This window comes from Aythya fuligula, chromosome 3 (genome assembly GCF_009819795.1).
Source record: "Aythya fuligula isolate bAytFul2 chromosome 3, bAytFul2.pri, whole genome shotgun sequence".
NCBI lineage: Eukaryota > Metazoa > Chordata > Aves > Anseriformes > Anatidae > Aythya > Aythya fuligula.
This window is the reverse complement of record NC_045561.1, coordinates 41,485,849-41,509,087: the sequence shown is the minus strand read 5'-3', so window position 1 is coordinate 41,509,087 and position 23,239 is coordinate 41,485,849. Positions and strand designations below refer to the sequence as shown.

General features: G+C 35.1%; 1 protein-coding gene across 6 annotated transcripts in view; it reads right to left on the bottom strand.

The window, feature by feature from the left end:
• SIPA1L2 (signal induced proliferation associated 1 like 2) overlaps window positions 1-23,239 on the bottom strand; it is a 135,993-nt gene that overhangs the window by 68,261 nt on the left and 44,493 nt on the right. For all 6 annotated transcript variants that reach the window (XM_032184245.1, XM_032184248.1, XM_032184249.1 and 3 more), the window contains 4 exons: window positions 15,381-17,085; window positions 11,011-11,144; window positions 8,666-8,854; window positions 3,255-3,429 (listed from right to left, as the gene is read on the bottom strand). In XM_032184245.1, the coding sequence (XP_032040136.1) occupies window positions 3,255-3,429; window positions 8,666-8,854; window positions 11,011-11,144; window positions 15,381-16,845 (1,963 nt within the window). In that variant the 5' untranslated portion in view covers window positions 16,846-17,085. The remainder of the gene's footprint in view (window positions 1-3,254; window positions 3,430-8,665; window positions 8,855-11,010; window positions 11,145-15,380; window positions 17,086-23,239) is intronic.

Sequence of the window (23,239 nt, the reverse complement as noted above, 5' to 3'; positions counted from 1 at the left end):
TTGATATAAGAATTCAGAATTGGATGATATTTAAAATGCACTAAATATGGGCAGAGAAGAGTTTATAGTTAATATTCCAATTATTTCACATCTGTTGTGGGTCTAGACAGGATGGAGTTAATTTTCTTCATAGGAGTCCATATGGTGCTTTTTCTATATATGAACAAAACAGTGTTGATAACACATCAATGTTAGCTATTGCTGAACTGTGCTTGTGCAGCATCAAGGCCTTCTGGTTCTCACACTGTCTACCCCCTCACACTGGGAGTAGGCTAGGTGTAAGCAAGAGTTTCGGGGGGGGGGACAGGTGAAAAAGCTGACTCAAATTGAAATGACATTCAATACCCTATAATGTCACGTTCTACAGTAAAACTGGAGTGGGGGTTGTTTTCCCAGAGCAGCTGTTTCTCGGAGACTGGCTGGGCAGCAGTGTGCTGTTGGGAAGTGCAAGTGACTGCCTGTGCATTACTTGGGTGCTTTTTTTCTTTGATTGGTTGAGTTTTTTTTGTGAATTCCCCAACCCCATAACTTATTAAACTGTCTTTATGTCAGCCCACGAGTCTTTCCTCACTTTTGCCTTTCCAATTCTCACTCTCACCCAACTGGGGAGCAAGTGAGTGGGCAACTGGTTGGGGGCTTACAGACCAGCCAGGGTCGGCCCACCACAACATTCCACATTCCATAAAGAATAGATCACTTTATCAAAATATTAAATAGACAAGCAAAACCAAATCAAAACAAAAACACAACACAACACACAGCAAGTCAAGCATTTGTGAACAGAAAAACTTAATAAATGCAAGCCCTACAAAACTGAGCAAGAAATATTACAGAAACATTATGCCTACCAAAAGTGTGGCTACTAGAGATGAAATTATTGCACTATTCTGAACCTTCAGGCAGTCAGATCAATGCATTCTCCAATTATAATTATGACACACTGTAACACTTGCTGTGCCTTTATATTAAAAAAGGAGTATAAAACAAAAAAAAAAGATGATAATTAAGTCAGTATTTTATATTTAATATAAAACTGAAGACTACATTTGTGAACTCTCTTAATTCCATACTGCTTGTTGCAAACTGTGTAAACAAATTATGATAGGCGAATATCATTAACGGAATTCAGCATTACTAGAATATTAAAATTATGTTACTGAATGGTATGTAGGCAGTGCCAATCAATAACATTTGCTCATACTGAAGCACAGCAAACTTATTGACAGATCAGTATATTTTCACATGTCAAAATTAGTAGGTGATATTTGGTCATGCTCTAGGTGAAAAAGCAAAACCACACATCCTTTGCCCTTTTGAATTTTTCATCCCTATTTGTCAGCCCATCCCAAAAGTCTGACATCTGTAGGGTGTTAATATTTCTACATATTATTTAGAGAAGTGAATTATTATTCTGTACTCAAACAGGATGCAATCGTCTCTATCAAGCCTGAATTTATTAAAGTGAAACAAGTATGGATTTAAGCAAAGAGGCAAAAACTTTAATAAAATCAAATGTAGTGCTCAAGCTCGTTGGCAGTGTTACAAAATTGCAGCTTTCCCACTTTGTAAGTCATAAACTAGAACAGTCTGACATAGGATTAAATTTATTTTTTTTTTACCATTTCCCACCATTACTAGAGATGGAGAACATGAGGATTTTCAAGTTCCAAAGCTTGTCTCCCTTAATTGCAGAAGTATGAAGTTTTCCACCAACTCTGAGTATCTCATTTGCCACTGGAGAGTGGCCTATGGACAGTTTATTGGCTGGCCACTAACCACAAGCTACACACACTAGACATTTCCCAAAGTTTCTAATATGAATTCAGTCTCTCTTCTAATGCATACAGGAGGTGAAAACCCATCCTAGCCAGTATCAGTTTAATAACAGAAGGATAATCCTTTTATGACTACAACACTGGCTGGCAGTCAGGTGTACTATTTCAAAAAAGAAAAAAATCCAGATGTATTCCAGTTAAATGAAGGCTGATGACTAGATAGCAAAAACATGCAAGAGATCCCTAATAACCAAATTAGATCAGGTGAACAGGTTGCAGGAAGAACAGAGAAGTTTGGAACTTATCTATAATCTCTGTGACTCTCTGAAAGGCAAAAAGATCCCTTATAAGAAAAGATTTTCCCTTAATTTTCTTTAGGTATTTCTCTCTAACCTTCCTTCTTGGCAGCTTACCTTTAACGGCTCAAGCAACTTTTCCATTTGATTATAAGGACAGGTAGAAAATGCACACAAGTAACAGGATTTAATAGCTTAAAAATCTACTTGGTTAACAAAAATCTTTTTTTACCCACAAGCCATCTACAGTAGATAAAAATATTCTAGATGTAATAGACAAGTAACCGTAAAAAATTAAGGATATTAAAAAAATCTCATGTTACAATAAAGTAGATGAACATCTAGATATCCGTAAGTCACAACATATAGTTGTCAGGTTGTCAAAATCCCGTTAAAACCACATTAAGCTAAAAGAATGAGTTAAGTTGAATTTAAAAGCAACAAACAGCAATGCTAATCAAGATGTGTCAACATGTTGTTGACTTTGTTAACAACAATATATCGGTTCCTATTTTTGCTACAAAAAAACAGCAAAACAAAAACAGTTTGTACAAATAAATCACATTATTGCACTGCTGAACCATATTACTTAGGGAAACAGAGAGACCTGAGGAAGTGGATAGCAATAATACATTGGTAAGGTAGATGAATGTTTATCAGTTACAGAAGGTTAACATGCTTATTATGCATGTATTAGAAAAGTTGTCTATGTGATAAAACTTGAATGTGTGCATGTGTGAGAAAAGAAAACTGAGAAAACTTGATTGCAACTCAAATATAAACCTCAACATATACGTTGGTTAAACAGAAGCAAAGAAGTTCAGGTGAAAGTAGTAAAATGTCCCCGTTTCCTGACTCCGGATTTCAAATTACTTGTCTTCTATTTTGCCATTGTAAGAATAAGATGTTAAAATGTAGCTGTGAAATTCTCAAATACAGCAAAAATCATAGTTATTATAATCTTAACAAATTAAATAAATTGCTTTAATTTTCAGTTCTACTAATATCGCAAAGGAAGTAAATAACCTTTCAGACGAGGCATGATACATGTTCATCTTCCTTATTTACCACATAACATTACTAATCAAAACCCAAGGTCAAGACAATGAAAACACAAAACAGGATTTGTAAGAGATCAAATGGAGAATTGTAATTTCTACTATAGATCAGGAACATAACTTACTTTTGTTATCTAGCTGAGCCCTGTATTTACTAAACCCCTTTAGCCGTACTCTTTGGCCCAGCAGATCAAGGAACTCCTCAAAAGCTGGTCCCGCCATCTCATTGTTATACATTTCTTCCTCTGTGCTTTGGCCTGCTTTGCAGTAAAGGATACCAATCTTGTGTTGAAAACTCAGCTGGAATTAAAAAAAAAAAAAAAGTAGAAGGAAGGAAATATTACAGATGCTAAGGAAATCAATACTAGAATAAATAAAAAATATTGACACTGTTACAATGTCTGGCAGAAAATATTGAAAAATGAAAATTTAAGTGTTTTGGGAAATGAAGTCACTATGAAAAACAAAACAAAACAAAAAAACAACACCACATACAAATCTTGAAAGAAAACTGGACTGACACTATCCAAATGGCTAAAGACAGTACTTGAAGACTTTTGACTTAGTTATCTACAGAAGAAAAATCTCTACTGCATATTATAGTATGAGGACTTTAACTGGTAATTTTTGTGGACTTGTGTTCTTTCTCAGATTAAAACAAGGTGAGTTTATTTTCCTTTATTTCTACCTTTAAAAATTGAGCCAAACCGATCCCTGTATGTGAACTTCCCGCTCTGTAAACTTTCTAATTACATAACAGCAGCCATTCAGAAAACCTATTTCTAACAAGACATTGTAAAAACTGTCTCCAAACAATAATTTGTTTTATTGTTCAATAAATCCTTTGTCCACCCCATAAAATTGTCTGTTGTAAAACTATTATTCCCTATTTTCAAAGGTTTTAATATGTAAACATAAGCTGTCCAAAGTACAGCATACTTCAAACTAGAAATCTGATTTCAGTTAAGAGTTTTCTTAAACAAACTAGACTCTCAACTCTAGGATATCAATATAAAAAGACATGATTATTTCTCAGTCAGAGCATTGTCTTGTTTTCTTTGCTGTTTTGCGTACTTAAAATGACAAACTGGGAACCTCCATGTGAATGTATTAGCCCTATTATTCTTAACTGACAACTATTAGAGCTTCACAAACTGACAGAGACCATCAGTCACACAAGATTCCTTTAACACATTTGTCTATATACATGCTACTCAGCTCTCTAGCTGTAGACTTCTCTTAATCAAATTTCGGGATTAGTGTCTAAAATGTGAAAGACTGTATAAATATAATTCCCATTAGATCAAAGGTGACAAGAACAGTCTGCTTCACGTTAGTAATATGTAACACGGTCAGCTGTGCTAAGTGTATTGTAAAACTCCACAGACATGCTACTACACTGATGTTTTATCACAGCAATTTCTAGGAAAATTTATAAGACTAGAACACAAATATTGAGTCAAGAAAATATACATAAATGAAAGAAAGAAGTGTCAAAGATATAATTCCAAACTTCAAATAATCTTTAAATCTTCCTACTTCAATAAATGCTGCATTTCTCCACTTGAAGTGGAGAGTTGTGTATAAATAAGGCATCTGCCAAGCATCAATTAAAACAAACAAAAAAAATCACTATCCAAATCCTCAACATTTCTGGAAGAATAAGAGCTTTACTGATTTTTCTAACCTATTCTTTTGTGTATTCAAGATGCTATTGCTTTTTAAAGTCCCTTTTCAATGTTTCTAACAAAATTCAAGGTTTAACAGCAACATTGTTGGTTTAATTATTTACCTTCATGCACTACTGTGGTGGTTTTACAGACCCAACACAACTACTACCATATAAAAAATCCTGAAGATGTCCAAATTAACGAAGATTTTTTGAAGGCCACAAACAGAATCACTAGAGGTGCCTGAGTCAGACCCCTAACCTGAGGGAAAGGGCAGGGTTGCTCGCAGCTTGCTCTTGTCATTTCATTTTGATTGGCATATGTAATAGTCATCTGGAATGCTTCCTTGTCTGATCCCCATATTGAAACAGTGCCTGGGGAGAGTTAGGTATCTAATAAAATGTTCCAAATCGCACACTGGAAACTATTTATTCAGTGTAAAACTAGCATGAACACTTTGTGGAGGAAACTAGAACTGCTCTTATAAACTTCAGATTATAGGAAACAGCACTGTTACTTAACACTTTCAGCAGAAAATTAAAATGATTGTAAACACATTGCCACCTCCATCCCAGCTCAGTGTCAAATAGCTTAACTTAAACCACAGGGAATTTAAGTTAATTTCCTTGACTTTGCACTAGAACAGAGGAATGGAGAAGTTAAGCACTAACTGAGCCATTAACAACAGCAGCAACAACTAACAGTGTGAATGAACAGCAAGTTAGAGAACCACTTAGGCAAAATATTCCATTCAAAAATAGGCAGTCCCACTCCTTCAGTCTTTCCAAGGAGATGAGTGATTCTTGAATTAGATCTTAAGTATCAGTATAATTCCAAACAGGAGTGAAGTATACCTGTTCTCCAAACACCCTAGCATTTCCTGGTTAAAATACTGTACTAGGAGATGGTAAAGATGTGATACTGCCCAGCCCATGAAGGAATGAATCCTGAGTTTTCAATTCACGGACAAGTATTGCAAACACTCAACAGTTACACACAAAGTTGATTCTACCCATAACACTATTCCTAAACAAGACAGCAGGGGCAAGCACACTTGAAATAACTTGAATTTCCAACTGTGTGCTAGGAGCACTCACATCCACAAGATACGCAGACTTCAGCAAAGTGACTCAGCTCAGAATCAATAGGGCTTTGCAGAAACAGAAATCAAGGTACCTTTAGAAAGTCAATGTCCAAGAGAGTTGTATGTAAATGAGGCTTGGGAGCACCTTATATGGGCCATTAACTGATGTGAAAAATGTCAGAATATCAGAATATTTAAAATCAATTAAGTTTGCCAGTTTTGGAATAGCACTGCATGCTTATACAGGTCTAAGGAAAGAATTTCAGACACGGCTCTGATTTCATGATTTCTAAACTAGAAATATTAGACATCAGAAAATGTCTAATCTAGCTACTGGAGTATACGATTTGTATTAAGTGTGCATAGAAGTCCCTCCTGACTCAAACTGACCATGTTTAGCCAGAATTACTTACTACTGAATCCTGGCATCTTGTCTTCTTGTACAGTATAGATTCTTTATCGTGTAACAACAACAAATTGATGACTTACACAACGTGAAGACTTTAGAGTTTTTCTGGCAAGGAACCTCAGTAGCAACTAAATATCCCTGCACTCAAAGTTCCTTTTTTCTTTGGGCTTTCTATAAACTTTGGTCTAGAGAAAAGCAAGCATTTCTAATGGGATGTGAAAAACAAAAAACAAAACAAACAAAAAAAAAAACACAAACAAAACTATCAAAAACCATATACAATAAACCATTAGCAGAAATATGGAGGGGAATCTGGGGGGAGAACGGAGAAAAAAAAATCCTATGTTGTAGATAAGTTGTTGACTTTTCCTGTAAATTTAGAATCAAACCTAATGCTGTTCATCATATACCAGAGTAACTTGGAATTAGTTACATTCTCAAATTAGGTCAACCATCTAATGTCCATCTATTTTCTACTGTCATTTTAGGGATAGAGTTTTAGCCACATGTTTCTTCTACAACCCACACTAGATTTCACTGAAAACTACTCATTTCTTTCTCTACCTGTTTCACAAAACTGACACAGTTTTCAGTTTGCTGAAGAACTATGCAAATATTTAATACACTTTTATTCAAAATGGTTATCATTCTGGTAATAGCATTAATCCTCTAGATCACAATTCACATTTTAAAATTCATGACATTTCAGCCACTTGTCACTTTCAGCTACCAAGCGTAACTCTTTTTATATTTGGTTGATTAATAAACTGAAAGCATGAAGTACATAAGAGGATTAAAAGCATAAATGGATCTCATGCCACTTCTATGCACAGCTTTCTCTCTATATTCAAGTAATTATCTCACAATAAGCAGCATGTAAGATACATTAATATTACATTTTGCTTGGTGACAGCCCATTTCATAACAGGATTGAATTTTTCAGAACCAAGCACCCAGAATAAAACTCAGTGCTATGTACTGCTGTTTCTCGAAATTAAGAGTTAATGATTAAAAATATACTGGTCAGTTCATTGGACAATCTCCATTTCCAATTTTGGGGAAATGCTTAGTGAGTTTTGGGAAATATGCCACTGAGGTCAAATAAAGATGTACTCTATGCTGCCTAGAAAATCCAACCTCTCTAAGTAGTAATTATTATTTATTACATGAACCTAAATTCACTCTGGTGCTCAGAGAGGAAAGACAGAGAGCAACAGGAGATTAGGAACTCTTATATTCAGAGGAGAGTGCTAATGATTTCCCTTTGTTTTACCAGAAACACTGAAAAACACACGAAAAAACAGACATTGGACAAAATTAATTTCCAATTAAAAGTTCTCCAATGAACATAAGTAGTAAAACATACATACAAAACTAGCTTAATATTCTACCCCCCAAAAAAAGAAATCTTCCTCTGTCTACCTCTGCTTTGTTTTAAGCAATTGTTACAGTCACAGGAGAAGACAATTCTGGTAGACACCAATATGTTTGACACAATCACTACATTTGAAACTGAATTAGCATAAAAAATAGTTATATCACCATTATAATCAAATGGATCGATCAGCTGATTCTACCTCAACAGACAGATATTGACTTTTGCAATGAAAACACAATCTTTACTTTAAATGAACATAAAGCATGGCTTCTAAAATTGAACTAAAAGCCTTCAATAAACCCATCCTTCCAAATTGTTCAGAAGCTATGAATTTACTTACTAGTTTTAATGAAGCAGATTTACTTTATTGAACCCAATAAACCTTATCATTTTTCTCTCCATATTTAAAGCATATGAATATTTCGTTGCTGGTGCAGTTAATTCATTACATAGTCTCAATCACAATTTCAGTTGTTTGAACCCAGAAGCATTCTATTCTACTAAAACTACTGCAAACTAATCAGAAAATTAGTGTTCAAAAAAAAAAAAACCAACACAAAAATGCAGAGATTTATATGCAGGGACTTAATATGTTATATCCTTTTTCCTCCTTACCTGTAAGCAGTATTAATAAAATATATTATACGTATTTTCATTTGCATTCAACAGTTGTACACAGTAAAGAACAAAAAAGACTGTGGACTATTAAAAGTTTAGTCATAACCTTTCTCCCACTCACACGTATAAAGAGAATCACTATAGTCTTAATAATTTTTCTTAAGCTGCAATATATTTAAAAAACAATTTGTTTAGAAATTCAAATCTCATTTTGTCTATGAAAACACACTGAGTAAATATTGGCAAAATCAAGGCAGTGATTAATTTGCATTAGAGATCCATGTTTTTCAATATTACCTTCATAATATTTAAGATTCCCCCCTCCCAATAAATGAAAAAAATAATTGTCCTTAAAATAAAAGTCATATCCTACATACCCCTTGTTCATCCAATTTAAGCAGCTGTTCAGGTACTTTGGGTGAGTTGGAAGCCTGCCTCAGGCATTGAATGCTCAGCTCTGGTATTACATATTCTAGTACCTCTTTGAGAGGCAGACCTCTTGCTGTGCCATGCCTTGCAGTGGATGGTATAGCATCTTCTAAAATTGCTCCTCTAAGTGTAGTAAGCTGCAATAAATGTACAAAACATTTTTAATTCTAATACTACAAAGACTTTTAAAGATACCCAGGTTTTATGAAAAGCATGGAATACAGAATATGAAGAAAAACACCCCTATCTTCAATTTTTTAAACCAGTAAAAAAGATTACAAAATGACTTTTAAAAATGACACAGGCTCTTGTTGTCTCAGTGACGTATTTGTGGCCAACAGGACTATGGAAGTTATTGTCTTTTTGTATGTGACACTGGTGAGACCACACCTCAAATACTGTGTTCAGTTTTGGGCACTCCACTACAAGAAAATAGACTTGTTAAGTGCATGTAAAGGAGAGCAGTGAAGCTGGTGAAGTGATTAGAAAACCAAACTTATGAAGAGCAACTGAGGTCATTCAGTCTGAAGAAAAGAAAGCTGAGGAAATACCTCATCACTCTCTACAACTATCAGAAAGGAGGCTGCAAAGGAGTGTGTCAGTCTCTTTTCTTAGGTGACAAGCAACAGGACATGAAGAAACGGTCTCAAGTTGCACCCAGGCGGGTTTGGATTGGATATTAGGAAGAATTTCTTTATGGAGAAATTGGTTAAGTATTGAAACAGGATCTCTGAAGATATTTTAAGAGATATGAAGGTTTGGCATTAAGGGTCACGCTTTAATGATGTGACTCAGTTGGTCCGGTTGATGCTTGGACTTGGTGATCTTGAGGTTTTTCTCCAACCTCGACAATTCTATGTTTCTAAGTTTTTTGTTTAAATAAATTCACTGATGGTATTATTAACTTACTCCAATTCCTAAGTTTTTTTTCAAAAAAAAAAAAAAAAAAAAATCAAAACAGCAGGAAAACTAGAAATTAATTTTAATGCCATACTACCCTAGAAAACACAGTAGTTGAATGTGAGGTTGGACAGATGAGGTAAGCTACAGTTAATGGCACCTTCATTTACCTTAACTACATGTTTTTTAAACCATTCTGCTTTATTGTCATTGGATTTGGCAAAAAGGGATGTTTATTAGTAGTGAGTCAGCTAAACCACTGCTCTTCTCACACAGAGGCCTCTTTTTTATGGCAATGAAGGAAAAACCTAGCTTCAAAAAAATGATTCTACATCTATTTGTAAATGCACATGAGCCAAGAGGCATCAAGAACACTTCCCTGTGTTCTAATAGCAATAAAAAGCAACAGTCCTAAGGACAGTTAACATTGTGTCATTGTGTATTTTTATACAAATTAAATCTAGTTGCTGTCACAAACCAGAAATTAGTTTTGCAACAGACATTAATTGGCTTAAAATAAAAATTATGAGAAATGCCCTTCTACAACAATCACAAAAGCTATTCTGCCAGAGAAATAAAAATAATTGTCTTATTAACATATTAATAGAATAGAATAAAAAAGTTCAGTTGGAAGGGACCTACAAAGATTGAGTACAACTGCCTGACCGCTTCAGGGCTAAGCAAAAGTCAAAGCATATTGATGAGGGCATTATCCAAACACCTCTTGAAACACTGATATGCATGGGGCATCAACCACCTTGCTAGGAAGCCTGTTCCAGTGTTTGACCACTGGTAAGATAAGGAAATTTTTCCTAATATCTAAGTCTGAAACACCCTAGCACAGCTTTGTGCTATTCCCTTGCATCTTATCATTGGTTACCAGGGAGAAGACTTTGACACTTCTCCATTTCCCCTCTGCAGGGACTTGAAATATTCCTTCCACAAATTATATAAAGTGTGTAAAAACATTTCTCTGAGAAGAAAGCTTCTAAGAAATTAGTCTGAAACAGAATACAAAAAAGTACACTTAAGTTGTAGCATCAGCTTTCATATTTTTCCCCTCTTGTTTTCTTTTCTTAATCTTCTATTCCTACAATTAGAACCGTAACATCTAGCAGCTTAATCAAAGCGTATCTTCAGCTTAGTTCTTATTATCTGCTCCTATGTTTAAGTCTTGGAAATATGTAATTTCAGCCAACTTACCTCCTTTTGGATGCCTGTTCAAAAAGAAAAAAAAATCACATAGCAGGGAAGAAGAAAACTTTGTTCCAGGCAAACATCCCTTTCCCATTAACAGATTTACTTTCCAATTTAGCAACATACCCACAGACAAACAACCAGTATTCTAAGTTAACATTCCAATTCCTTTGCAGAATTACTGAAAGAATATTACCTCGCTTGTCCTGAAAACTATCCGATAGTTGAACTGAGATCCTTCTTTTTCCTTAGCATCTTCAACCTTCTCCCTGCGGATGCTGACTGCTACAGGTCCAAGATTTTCATCTATTCCAAAGTAATTCTGATGTTCTTTTGCATAAAAGTGAATGAAGAATAAAAAAAGCATAATGAAACATGAATCTCCCAGAAAGTGTTCAAGTCCCATTTAAAAAAAAATTGTGGCAACAAAAAATATTATTTACTATTAAAAGTATTATATACTAAAGCTGCATTTCTGAGGGACTTTGACAACCTAAGAAAATGGACTGACAAAAGCCTCATGAAGGCCAGCATAGAACTGCGCCTGATACAGAGAAAGTCCATGAAACAGCACAGGCTAGGGACAAACTCTCTGTAATTGCAGCACCCCACTACCTGATGGAGGGTTAACAGAGAAGGCACAGCCAGACTCTTCTCCAAGATACAGAGAGAAAGGACAAGATGCCACAGTCATAAGATGCAGCCCCTCACTGAGGAGAATCAAACACAGGAGCAGGTTGCCAGAGAGATTGTGAATTCTCCATCCTTGGTCAGAAGCTAAAGGGACAAGGTTCTGAACAGGTTGTGCAGAACCTACCTGTAAAGTTACCTTTAAATTGGAATTGGATTGGATGATCTCCAGAAATTTCCTCCAATTTGGTTTATGCTATAATTCCATGTTTTAAATAGCAATGAAGTAACAGACCTGCTCACCACCTACTTTCCTCTCCTCCTTCCCCACCTCCGGCATTCTACCTGCATGGATTATCTCCTACGTCTAGAGTTAAAATAAAACTTGGAACCTTAGTGGGCAAAATGGAACAGGATTTTACAGACCATAACAATATTAATTTGTGCGTGTTTGTGTATTGAGAGTTATAATCAGAGGCCAAGTGCTTTCAACATTAAAGCTTCCCACAGCTGCATATTCAGGCTTTGACAAGGGGTAAACGTCTCAGTTAAGGTTTCTACAGCCTTACATTTTGATGTAAATATAGAAAACGGTATTCCACAGTTACTAGATTTTTTTGGCAGCTATATTACTGAGCAGAAAAAATGCAAGCTTGGCAGATGTCTGCTAACTTCTTGTACAACATAAGAGATACAAAACTAAAGATATTATGAACATACATTAAAAAATTGATAAAATATTTTTAAGAATGAGAATTGCAGAAACTGAAGTTAATTTAAAAATAACAGTACAGATATTGCAGGATGCGGAGAAAACATTTTTAATACAAGGTTGGTGCTTTATTTGATGGTTTTTAATATCAAACTCATGAAGGTCTGTTGAATTTATTTATTGATTTAAAAGCGTCTACTGGAAATAAAAGAGGAAAATAAGTTCTGTTTTCTAGCTGTTTAAAGTGAGACAGTAAAATACTCCTATTTTTTACTTATTTATTTTGAGGAATAGTTTCCAACTTTCATTCTAATCAGAAGGTTTCACCTATATAAGACTGAGTTAGCATAAAAGCTTGATAAGCTTTCAGGACATATTTTCAGTTTGATATCAGCACACAGATACAAAAACATTAAGAAATAGTTGCAAGCATTCCACAAAAAAAAAAAAACACGGTAATAACCATCAAGTCTTGAGGTATTATGAGGATAAATCACACAAGAGGAAAAGGACAACTCATGATGACATTTCAACTATCCTTAAAAAAAATAAAAATCACAATTCCTCTTCTCATCCCATTCTATCCCGCAAAAATGTAGTTCACCAAAGGACACCATTAATAAATCGAAACCAAAAGATTAAATATTTTAGCTTTTGTAAACCTTAACTGGAAACTGAGAATATATTTTCCATAAACATTAACATATTTTACATCAGTCTTGTTGGATTTGATTTTAACAATAGTTACAAAGCTTATAAATATGCAGTATAAAACTGGGGCTCATTTCAGAAGACTGAATTTGAAATCTCTCATTTCTTGAAAGGGAATGGAATAATTAGTGCTACACATGCCAGGGTGTTTCTTCCATGCATCTTAAAACAGAAATAAAACTTGTATGCTGACAAGTGCCAATTACAAAACTGTGAACTAAATCAAATATGCAGAAAGTTGCTTCTCTTTCACAGATATCTTGTTAAAGGCAAAGAAAATCAGTAGCATTGCATATGTCTCTATATACAAGTGACTATTGTTTGCTAAATTTTCATTTCATCCTTCCACAATTATTTTGCTAAATTCAACTATGCTATTAAATCTACAATTCAATGAACAGTCAGCTAGAAGAGCTCACTGTCATGGAATAGCATCAAGTAAGACTCAGTATGCATATAAATGTCACTTTTTCTTACACAGGAGATCAGCACAGCAGCAAGACATTTTGTTGCCTAAGGCAAAATGCCTGTTTTATTTTCTCTACCCACAATAAACTTTGCTTAGGTAAAAACTATGTTCAGCTGGAAATAATCTTGAGATTCCCAAAAGCCCGATCCCTTCAGATAACTGATACTGAAAATTGAGTTTTTGCTGTTTGCCTTGACTTGCTCACTCTCACTCCTAAAGAGTTTCTCCAGTACAGATTTCTCTCGGGTAGCTTCTGTTAACAGCTCTATAAAAAAATATGTGGAACAGGGCATGGCTTACAGATAGCTATAAAGGTAAGAGGGTGACAGCTTATAACTGAATATTAAACGCATCACAATATTTACTCCTGAAGAATGCTACCTACAGAACAATTAACAACAAGGACAATAACAATTTACATTCCCAGTATTAATTGGGACTATGTGGGATAAAACTCTTAGATACTATTTCTTAAGTTTTTAATGCTATACTAACATAAACATACTTTATTTCTGTCAAGAGTTCATATGTACCTAACACAAGAACATAAATTAATTAGAGCTAATTACATTTGCATCAACTTTCCAGAAAGGTCATTAGTTTTATTTAAAGCGGTTTCTCTTTGTATTTTCTCTCTCTCCACTGGGATTTTTCCTCACACACACAAAAAATATGGTCAGCCTTTTGGAACCTGTAACTCCCCCTTCATAAAAGCATTTCACAAAGTAGTCCTCTTTTATTTGGCTTAATCCTCATCAGTCTTTTCCATCTATGCCAGTTCTCTCTTCTCTGTCCCTCAAAAAACATACCACCCTTTTCTCAGTTTCCCTTCATTCTCTTCCACTCTGACTCCCTCAACATTTTTTGACCCTTTGCAACCTAACTTAAAATTCATTTTGTACCTTTGAATTTACTGCCCATTTACTGCCCATCCTTGCTTAGCTATGGACCTTTTTCTTCCTTCTGCATCACAGATCAAGGTTCTTTCTTCCTTCTCTTTTAAATGCATTGTTGCTTTTTTGTTGTTGTTGTTGTTGTTTGTTTGTTTGTTTTTTACAGGATATATGTTCTAGGTTTCTATCATATTGTGAAACTGTATTGGACACTATTTCAAGTCCCTTGTGAAGGGTCACAGGAGGAAGAAGCACAGTGCTCATTTCTTGCTGTTGAAATAGAGTTAGAAGGCAAAGTAAGCATGGTTTCAGCAAGGCTCAGGCAGTAGCCAACACTCTTCTTAAGGACAGAAACATTTTTTTTCTTTTAATACCAGCCAAAAGATTGAGCTACAACTCATGATATGGAAAGGCTACAGAGGTAGTTTGGGGTTCTCCTTCCCACAAAAACAGGGATTGGGCACACACTGCATGATGCAGTCCTGAATACAGACAAAGTAGGTCAAAGAAGAAATCTCTTATCTGAATATCAATTCTAACCAAGTTAGTTATTCAGTTCACAAGGGTACCCTGCTGTTTAGCAGTTTCAACATATCCAAAAAGAACAGGATAAAAAGCTATGAGAAAGTCACAAGACAACCTTATTTAGGCTCAAAAACTAAATACCATCAAAAGCTCCCTGTTTAATGGGTACGCATACATATGTGTGTACAGTATGAAAGGCCCCAAAGACACAAGACAACAGTTGAATCTAGAAGGCAATGAATTGCCTCAATAATAAAACCTCCTCTTTTGGAAACACCTTTTAAGAAATATTGATTTCCACTCCAGGTATCAGTATTTCCAATACATTTGCTGGCTATAAGTGTTATCTTTTCCTCCTGACCTCCAAGAAAGTTTGGTACAGAGAAGTTAATTTACCTACTGATCTAAATGAAACCACACTTCATTAACTTAGACAACTACTGTTTAGTTTTATATATAACCCAGTGGTCTTGCTCTCACAGAGGGATATTAAGAGGCTTAATGTTAGTAAAGATTTTCAAGATCCTTGGTAATACTTAGGTATTCCTACAGAGAAGAAAAAAATTAATAAGCAAGAAAAATCTAATGCATGCACACTTCAAATCAGTTGCATTACAAAAACTTACCTTTTGCGTAGAAGAACTTGCGGTAATAGTACGCTCCAAGATCAATATGCTCTATGATGTAACGCTTCACTTTCTCTCTGTGAATTGACTGGTTTTCTCTTGGTACTTCCAGTACTGAAACACCAGCATTTGTGCAATGGGAACTCAGAGAGGACTCAAAAGAACAACTTTCACCTGAAGAAAAAGATGCTGAATTTGCCCTGGAAAGTGCAATCCGTCTATCTCCTTCTCCACCAGTTTCATTCCTGAAGTAAGGACAGCTCAGTACTAAGTCATTGCTTTTCCCATCACCCTCATCAGCATCTAAATTCTCTTTTGAATTGAGATCCTCTTTGCTTCCCAAAGGCGATTCACAGTTTCCTGTTTGGCCTGCTGGCATCTGAGTTTGTGATGCAGCTGAAGCCCCAGTGGTTATATTTTTTCTTTTTCCCACGTTTACTCTGGTAGCCATTGCTTCATTGATGTTAAACAAAACGCTCTGAACATCATAATGTGCAAAACACTTCTGACAATTCCAAGAACGCACATTTCTGTCGAGTCTATCATCCAGATCAGATGAAAACTTAAAGGTTTCATGCTCACTTTTAACTGTTCGCAATTTTCTAAATAGAGATGTTTCTACTGTTTCTGATTTTAGCCTCCTCTTGAAAGATTTCTCCCTGTCTCGACCAATAAGCAGCGCACTATCCATATAATCCAAACCAGAAATCCTGACAAATTCTCCCCTGGAAATCTGTGCAGCAGCATGCAGACTTGGAGAAACTGTAGGATCACAGTGGAAAAACTCAGAAAATCCAAATGGAGCAAGGGTTTTATGTTCAAAGTTTTCTACTCGGTATCCTCTTAGCATTGCAAAAAAGCTTTCTCCAGACAAGCCTTGTCTGTCAATTGAAGAAGTACTTCCATACTCCCGATGAAGGGCTGCTCCAGTATTTGGGTTAACAGCATTCTGGTCTAACACATCTTCAGCATCGATATCGCTTATCGTCACGTCACTGTTGCTTCTTTGCCTAATGGGATGAAGTCCTCTTTGAGGGGAATGAACAAACAGATCTCCAATAGAATATTTTCCCTCTGCAAATTCCAGTTCTAGTTCTTCTTGCTGCCCTTCCGTTTGGTCATTTTGTCCATTTGGATGTACTGATCCAACGCTTTCATAACTAGCTGGAGATCTGCTTTCCCAAGCAGCTTTACTCAACTCCTTAGAGCAATCCTTTTTAGGCGGCCATTCAGATACCCTTGCTCGAACACCCATTTTAGGCACAGCTGGTGTACCATTTGATTGATTATTTTCAGCTTTGCTAGATACATTTGAAGAAACAGGAGGACCCATGCTACCATTCAAAGCTTTAAGCTTTCTTGCAAAATAATCATCAGATTGCATGCTTCTTGAAGACTCCCTGAACTTTGAGGAAGTTCTGCTAATTTTGTGCTTATCTTCTTGCAAAGACCTTTGATCACTCATGTCCAGTCAGGGGGAGGGGAACCACTAGTGTTACATAAATTTACTGTTAGCTTTATTATTACATTGTTTTTTTATAGACCAGTAAACTGCAGCATAAATATGCAGTTACTGTCTTCTCAGAAGCAACAGAACCCTCAGTGCACCATTTCTGTACAACTCCTGGCAGGAGACCAATCTTAAAACATTTCCTTCAGTTCAGATGCATTCAGTTCAGCATTAATCCAGGCAAATTTCTGTTATCTGTTTGTAAAAGAAATAAAATAAAGCGTATTAAAAAGTTTATAGTCAACAACGGTAAGCTTTCAATGTTGTTTGTACATACACAACACCCCATGAAATTGGAACCCATGAGACTTGCTTTCTCTGGTTTTATATTCTTTGCCTCCTAAACCCCAGCAAATACAAAAATCTCAGTTTCCCCAATGATTCCCATAAGATGTGAGTAGTTTGGACCTGCATGTATGCTCATGGGCCAACCAGTACATGCACACTGAACAACATACTAGGTTCTGCCAAACATAGTAGCCATATACAATTTTTTTCCCCTCTCTCTCAATACTGACAGCAACTTTGATGCCTATTCTCTATTTAATCACCTTTTTTTTATTTTATTTTTTTTATTTTTTTACAGAACATGAAAGAAGAACACAGCCATCTCAGACATCTTTTTCAAGCTTGCTTGAAACAGACTAACACATATAGGAGTTACAAGGCAAGACTGCTACATAATGTAAGCAAAATATGTGAAATAGGGCCTTCAATAAAGAAAAATATCCTGTATAAAAGAACATTTTAAGGATTAGTAAACTCTCTGGAGTGAATAAATGTATTTTTCTTCCTTCCCAAAGAGAGATTTCCTTACATTCCTTTATTTATACTGTAGAAAAGTTAGAATTGCTTCTGTTACATTATATTCCTCTGGCTGAAAAATTTAGACTGTTAATGTAGCTACTGTAGTAGAGAACGTCTGCTGCCTTCCACAAATAAGAGAAGAGAATAGGCCTATTGGTAAGTGTTAAGTCACTTACAATTTTGGAATTGCTAGGACAGAAACAAATACATTTTTTCAAATGGCTATAATGGTCTTAAGAATGACCATGATTCATGCTGTGAAGATTAATTTGCAGGCAGAGCCCATGCTTTAACCCATTACATAAAACTATACTAAAAGATGTGTTCTTTGAAACAAAAGTGGCAACATAATGATCTTTTAAGATGCTGCATATAAGTATAATATTCGTTTATGAGAGTTAAAGAAATCAGGTTAAGTTAGACTGAAATATGAATTCTCCCCTTACTTCAGTGAAGATATGAGATGGTAAGAGGAACTCAGAAAATTTTTTCTTTCCCCCTTACGTTTAATGCCACAAAAATTCTCAAAAAAAAAAAAAAAAAAAAAAAAAAAGTGAGGCAGGGATGTAAATTGAAATTTGACAGTAGTTTTTCTGCTTGACAGGAAAAAGAAAAAAAACAACACAGAAAGGTGTGCTTGATACAGTGAACTTGAAGATGCTTCTAGTGAAAGTGGTTAAAATCCAAGCTAGAGTTACAGTAGCTCTGAACAGCAGGGTTTCTTTGTGACTCTTATCAGGAACAGGTAACAAGAATGACAACAACGTATCACAGCTTACTGTCACCACACAGACATTCCTCAGAACTCCTGTTCCATGGCCAATGATGGAAATTAAACTACAGTTTTTGGTTCCTCATACGACTAAAAATTGTTTAAACAACTGACATGTTCAGAAAAACAATCTTTCAGAAGTAGCAGGTAGGATTTTTAAATACAGACTCATGAAAATATAACAAAAAGGAAAATACCAATAAATATATTTAACATTTTTGTGGCACGAGTAATATCGGAGAGGTGAAATAAAAGCAAGCTTCTGTGGGATTCACATGACAAGTCGATAGCATTTTTTTTTTTTAATATTTATATAAACAGAAAAAATTTTACATAATTCAACTTTACCACATAAAAACACTGAAGGAAGACTAAGCTATTCCAGAATCCTATTTATCATTCTGCAAGAATATGAAGTAATGAAAACGAAGAGATCAATTTCACAAATCAGGAAAAATATTGGACTGCTTAATGAAGATTAATATTTATTTTTTATTTTTTAAATTACGGTAAATTACATCTTCTAGTCTTCTTGCCTTTACCTACACAAACCAATTCATAGAATTCATTACTCCGTGCAAATATTGTTTATTTTTAAAATAAAAAATAAACTCATACAAAATGGGAAAATACATGGAAGGCTGTAAAAGGCTATCCTGCAAAAATTTCTTTCCTTTTTTTTCCATGTTAACCCTTTTTCCATCATAAACACTTGTGCAAGAGAGGTGATTCAGGCCAGGAACATAATCCAGGTTGAAATTAATTTGGATATGACATGGTGGGAGGCAAAAAAGAAAGAGCAATAAATAAACACTACCACCCCATTTACTTCCATTCCAAATCCATAATGTGATTTACTATTCAGCCTCACAAACTGCTGTATTTGTACATAGCAGGAGAGAACCTGAAGGCAACAGGAAAGCAAGGCTTTTTTCCAGTGGTGTCACCTGAAATACTTTGTGAAGTATGACCTGAATATTTTAAAATGAAGTACAATGTACGAAGTAGCATGTAAAGCAACAGTTATTCTTTGCTATGTAAAGCTTGTGTGACAGAAGACCAAATTTACATCTGTTTTAGAACTCTAGATTGACAACTTATTGGAAATAATATTTAAAGAAGTGATACAATGTATTTAAGCTATACTAGTAAACTTTTTTTTTTTTTTTTTTTTTTTTTTTTACACATCTGAAGCCTGTTCTTAATTTAAAACGTATGTACTTTAGTACTGACCATTCCTATAAATTCCTGTAAGTCAGTACAGCAGCATGCTTTGGTTGACAGCTGACCTATTCTATTGGATAGCACTATGTTCTTTCCTTTTCGTACTTTTTAATGTTTTTCTCTCTCCACCTGAATTTAGCAACTCACAAACATTCACCTATAGATGGTGATACTATGTTATAAACTGATTTTGTTTGCCAAGTTTAATAAACTATTACTTCCACAAAGAATGCTGTCTTGTCAACAGGACCATAAGTACCCCTCTCTGTATAGTCCTTTCGGTCAAGTTCTTCATTTCTTGCTCTTTTCTTCTCATCCTAGCATTTAAGAATGGAATCACTGACAGTTACAGTAAAAAGATAAAAAGCTGGATGCCGCCTACCCTGCTGTTGTGCTCTTGCCAACCCTTCCCACTAAGGCTGCTGGATGTTATGCAAATATCTTAAGTTCCTTCCACGCTGCTACAAAGACTTCCTTCTGAGCTCAATACAGCAGCTGGTTTGTTAGCCACAGTTACAGTTCTTTAAGATGGAAAGCTTCCAAGTTTCCTGGGGACCTGGATTTATGCCCACAAATGTTCCTGTGCCAGTAACAGAGCAATGAATAAGAAGAGTACTATTGGACTACCCTGTCAAAAGGCGGCTGTTGGGTAACCCTGCCTCACGTCAGTCTTGATAAATGGAAATGAATTATTTAAGAAGTCTTTCTGTGGTCATTTTGTTGATCAAGAATTTGGAAATCTGCCCCTATTATTATGTAATGTTATCATCCTAAAAAGGATGCATAATTCAGATGAAAGCATTAATCTCTACTATTTATCAAGACGACAATTCGTAAAAACTGACTCTCAAGCTCTACTAACCTTAAAAAATGGGAAGCACAATTTGATAAAATAGGAGTATAGGCAAGAAAAGTACACCAAAACCTAAAAATCAGACATTTCATTTGCATTCAGTTCATTCTGCACAGCATTTTCTGTGTGCTCAGAGCCTGGTTAGTTTCCATTCTTAAGAGAAATACATCAAGAAATAGTGTTATGTATATTGCCGATATAGCAAAGTAATAGTTACACAATGGCTACTTTATGGGAATTTGAGGTCTGCAAGAAAATTCTGCCTTTGGGTCCATCCTTTTAAGAACAACGAAAATGACCAATGCAAAGGAGAAATAAATGTAGTTTTTAATTCATTGTTATTGTCACAAATTCTCAATCAGATAACCCACTGAACAAATCTGTCACAAAGTATTACTTCCTAAAACTAACCTTGCTCAGTGAAAGAAAAAATTAAAAAAGTAATTTTTGAAAACCAGGAAATATCATACAAAGTTTTGTTCAGGCAATTTCTAAATAAACTTTTTTCAGTTTATTTTTAAAGAACAACTGCATTAGAGAGTTTTGTTTTTTTTAATCATTATTTAGATACTCAATTTTTTTTTTTTTTACTCAATTACTCAATTTTGGGCAAAATGAGGGCTATTATTGGTTTTCAAGTGTGTGACCAAGACAGAAAATTCTGGTCACACTGAACTGTGACATCACATCATATGACAGCTGATTATGTCACAGGAGAATTATTACTCTAGATAGGAGTATAGAAAAGGAAGATAAGCTCTTCAAGCGTTTGTTTTCATGCAAATGTCTTTAGAAAACCATGATATTTAAGCATAATTGTTCTTAAATAGAATATTTCTTTCAAAGTATTCCATGAGACTCAGTGAATATTAAAGGATAACAGTAACTATAATTGAGCCACTTATTCAGATTGCAGCTGTGGAAAATGGATTGGAAATAATAAAATGAACAAATTATGAGCACAGTTCATGAAAAAAAATGGTTCCGATTATTATACATCAAATTTACAATTAAAGCTACAACTATTACAGTATAAATGGTTACTTCTCATATGCATATTTCAGGCACTTGATTAATATGCAGACATAGATAAGAGGCAAAAGAAAGATGGGAAGCCTCTCATTTGATTAACGGAAATATATCTGAGCTGCTATGCAATATTTGCTGTACACTTCCTTTGTTGTGCTGTCTTTCTTTAATTTGTCATCTTCAGTTGCAAGATAAATGTGAAAGAAGAAAAAGTGATTGTTGAAATGATAGTTACAGAAGTGTACCTACCTACAGAATAATCTAGTAATAATCATGCCACAGCCTAGATGACTTTGGGGGCGGGAGGGAACTGGAGAGGAGAGGGTGAAACTAATTAAGAGTGACACCAGCCTACATGATTCTGAACAGTGGTATTAGACCACATTTCTTAAAGCAGTGCAGTTGCACTACTTTGGGACAGCTGCCAGATTCAGTGGTAACCACACACTTCTTCAAATACAGTTCTCTCCTCCAAGAAATAACTGGCGGGTAGATGTAAGTATGGAGACAGATGCAACATTTGATTTTGGAGCACTGGATCTTAAGAATAGAACTTCAAATTCTGCACTTGTTCTACGCTACTCAATGAAAGGTGATGGGTTTTATTTTTGTTTTTAAAAAAAGCATACAATTATTCCCAATATCTACAGGAACAATTCTGTAAGGTTTAAGAGTAAAAAACAGGCCCCCTCAAAAACATCAGATTTGTTTGTCCTAAGGTCAAGATGCCCTGTATGTCACCTTGTCTTTGGAAAAGCTAATCTGTTAATAAGCCGCACCTTCCAACTACTAAATACTAAACTCACTACTTTTTTTTTCTTTCAAAATATACTATATTCATTTATGAAATGGTACTAAAAACACAGTTATAAAATCGATATGTTCTTTCTTATAATTCATCATATGAAAACACCTATCACAAAGTTCTAGCACTTCTCTTCCTAGATGTAGAGCTTCGTGATATGGTTTAGTGGAGTACTTGTTAGTGTTAGGTCAGAGGCTGGACTAGATGATCTTGGAGGTCTCTTCCAACCTAGATGATTCTGTGCAAGTGTTGACACTGAGATGCATTAAGGTTAGCTCAATATCCTGAACAAACTAGACAGTAGATAGCCTGCTATTCTTGGAGCTCTATTGTGAACTCTTCAGTTATGCAGCTTATGCAGAGTTTAACCGTAAAATTGGACTTGAAGTTATATCTTGCTCAGGTGGAACCATGTAAAGTAGCAGAGTGAAATCAATTATGTTGAAATCAACAGCAAAACTACCACTGACACACAGACTATGAATCTTCCAATTGTACCATTCCAATCCAGTTGTATTATTTTAACTGAAATCATGGAATCTCATAAAAATATGCAAAGGCCTAAATTATAATGCAATTAATGAAGTAAAGAGGAAACATCTTAACATGAAACTCAGAATTTTTCCAGGAAAGGGTTAAAAGAATATGTACAAGCACTATCCCATGAGAAAGAATAAAGAAGAAAACTCCTCACAAATTATCATAAACCAGTATCATTTTTGGCAGTCTGATTCTTTATTAAGTGCAAATAGAAACCATATACCTGTCAGTCAAGTTCTTGTGTCAGTGAAAACTTTAAATAAACAGAATCCACCAAAGTGTCTTTGTTCCCTTTCATTCTTTCCATTCGTGAATCTAC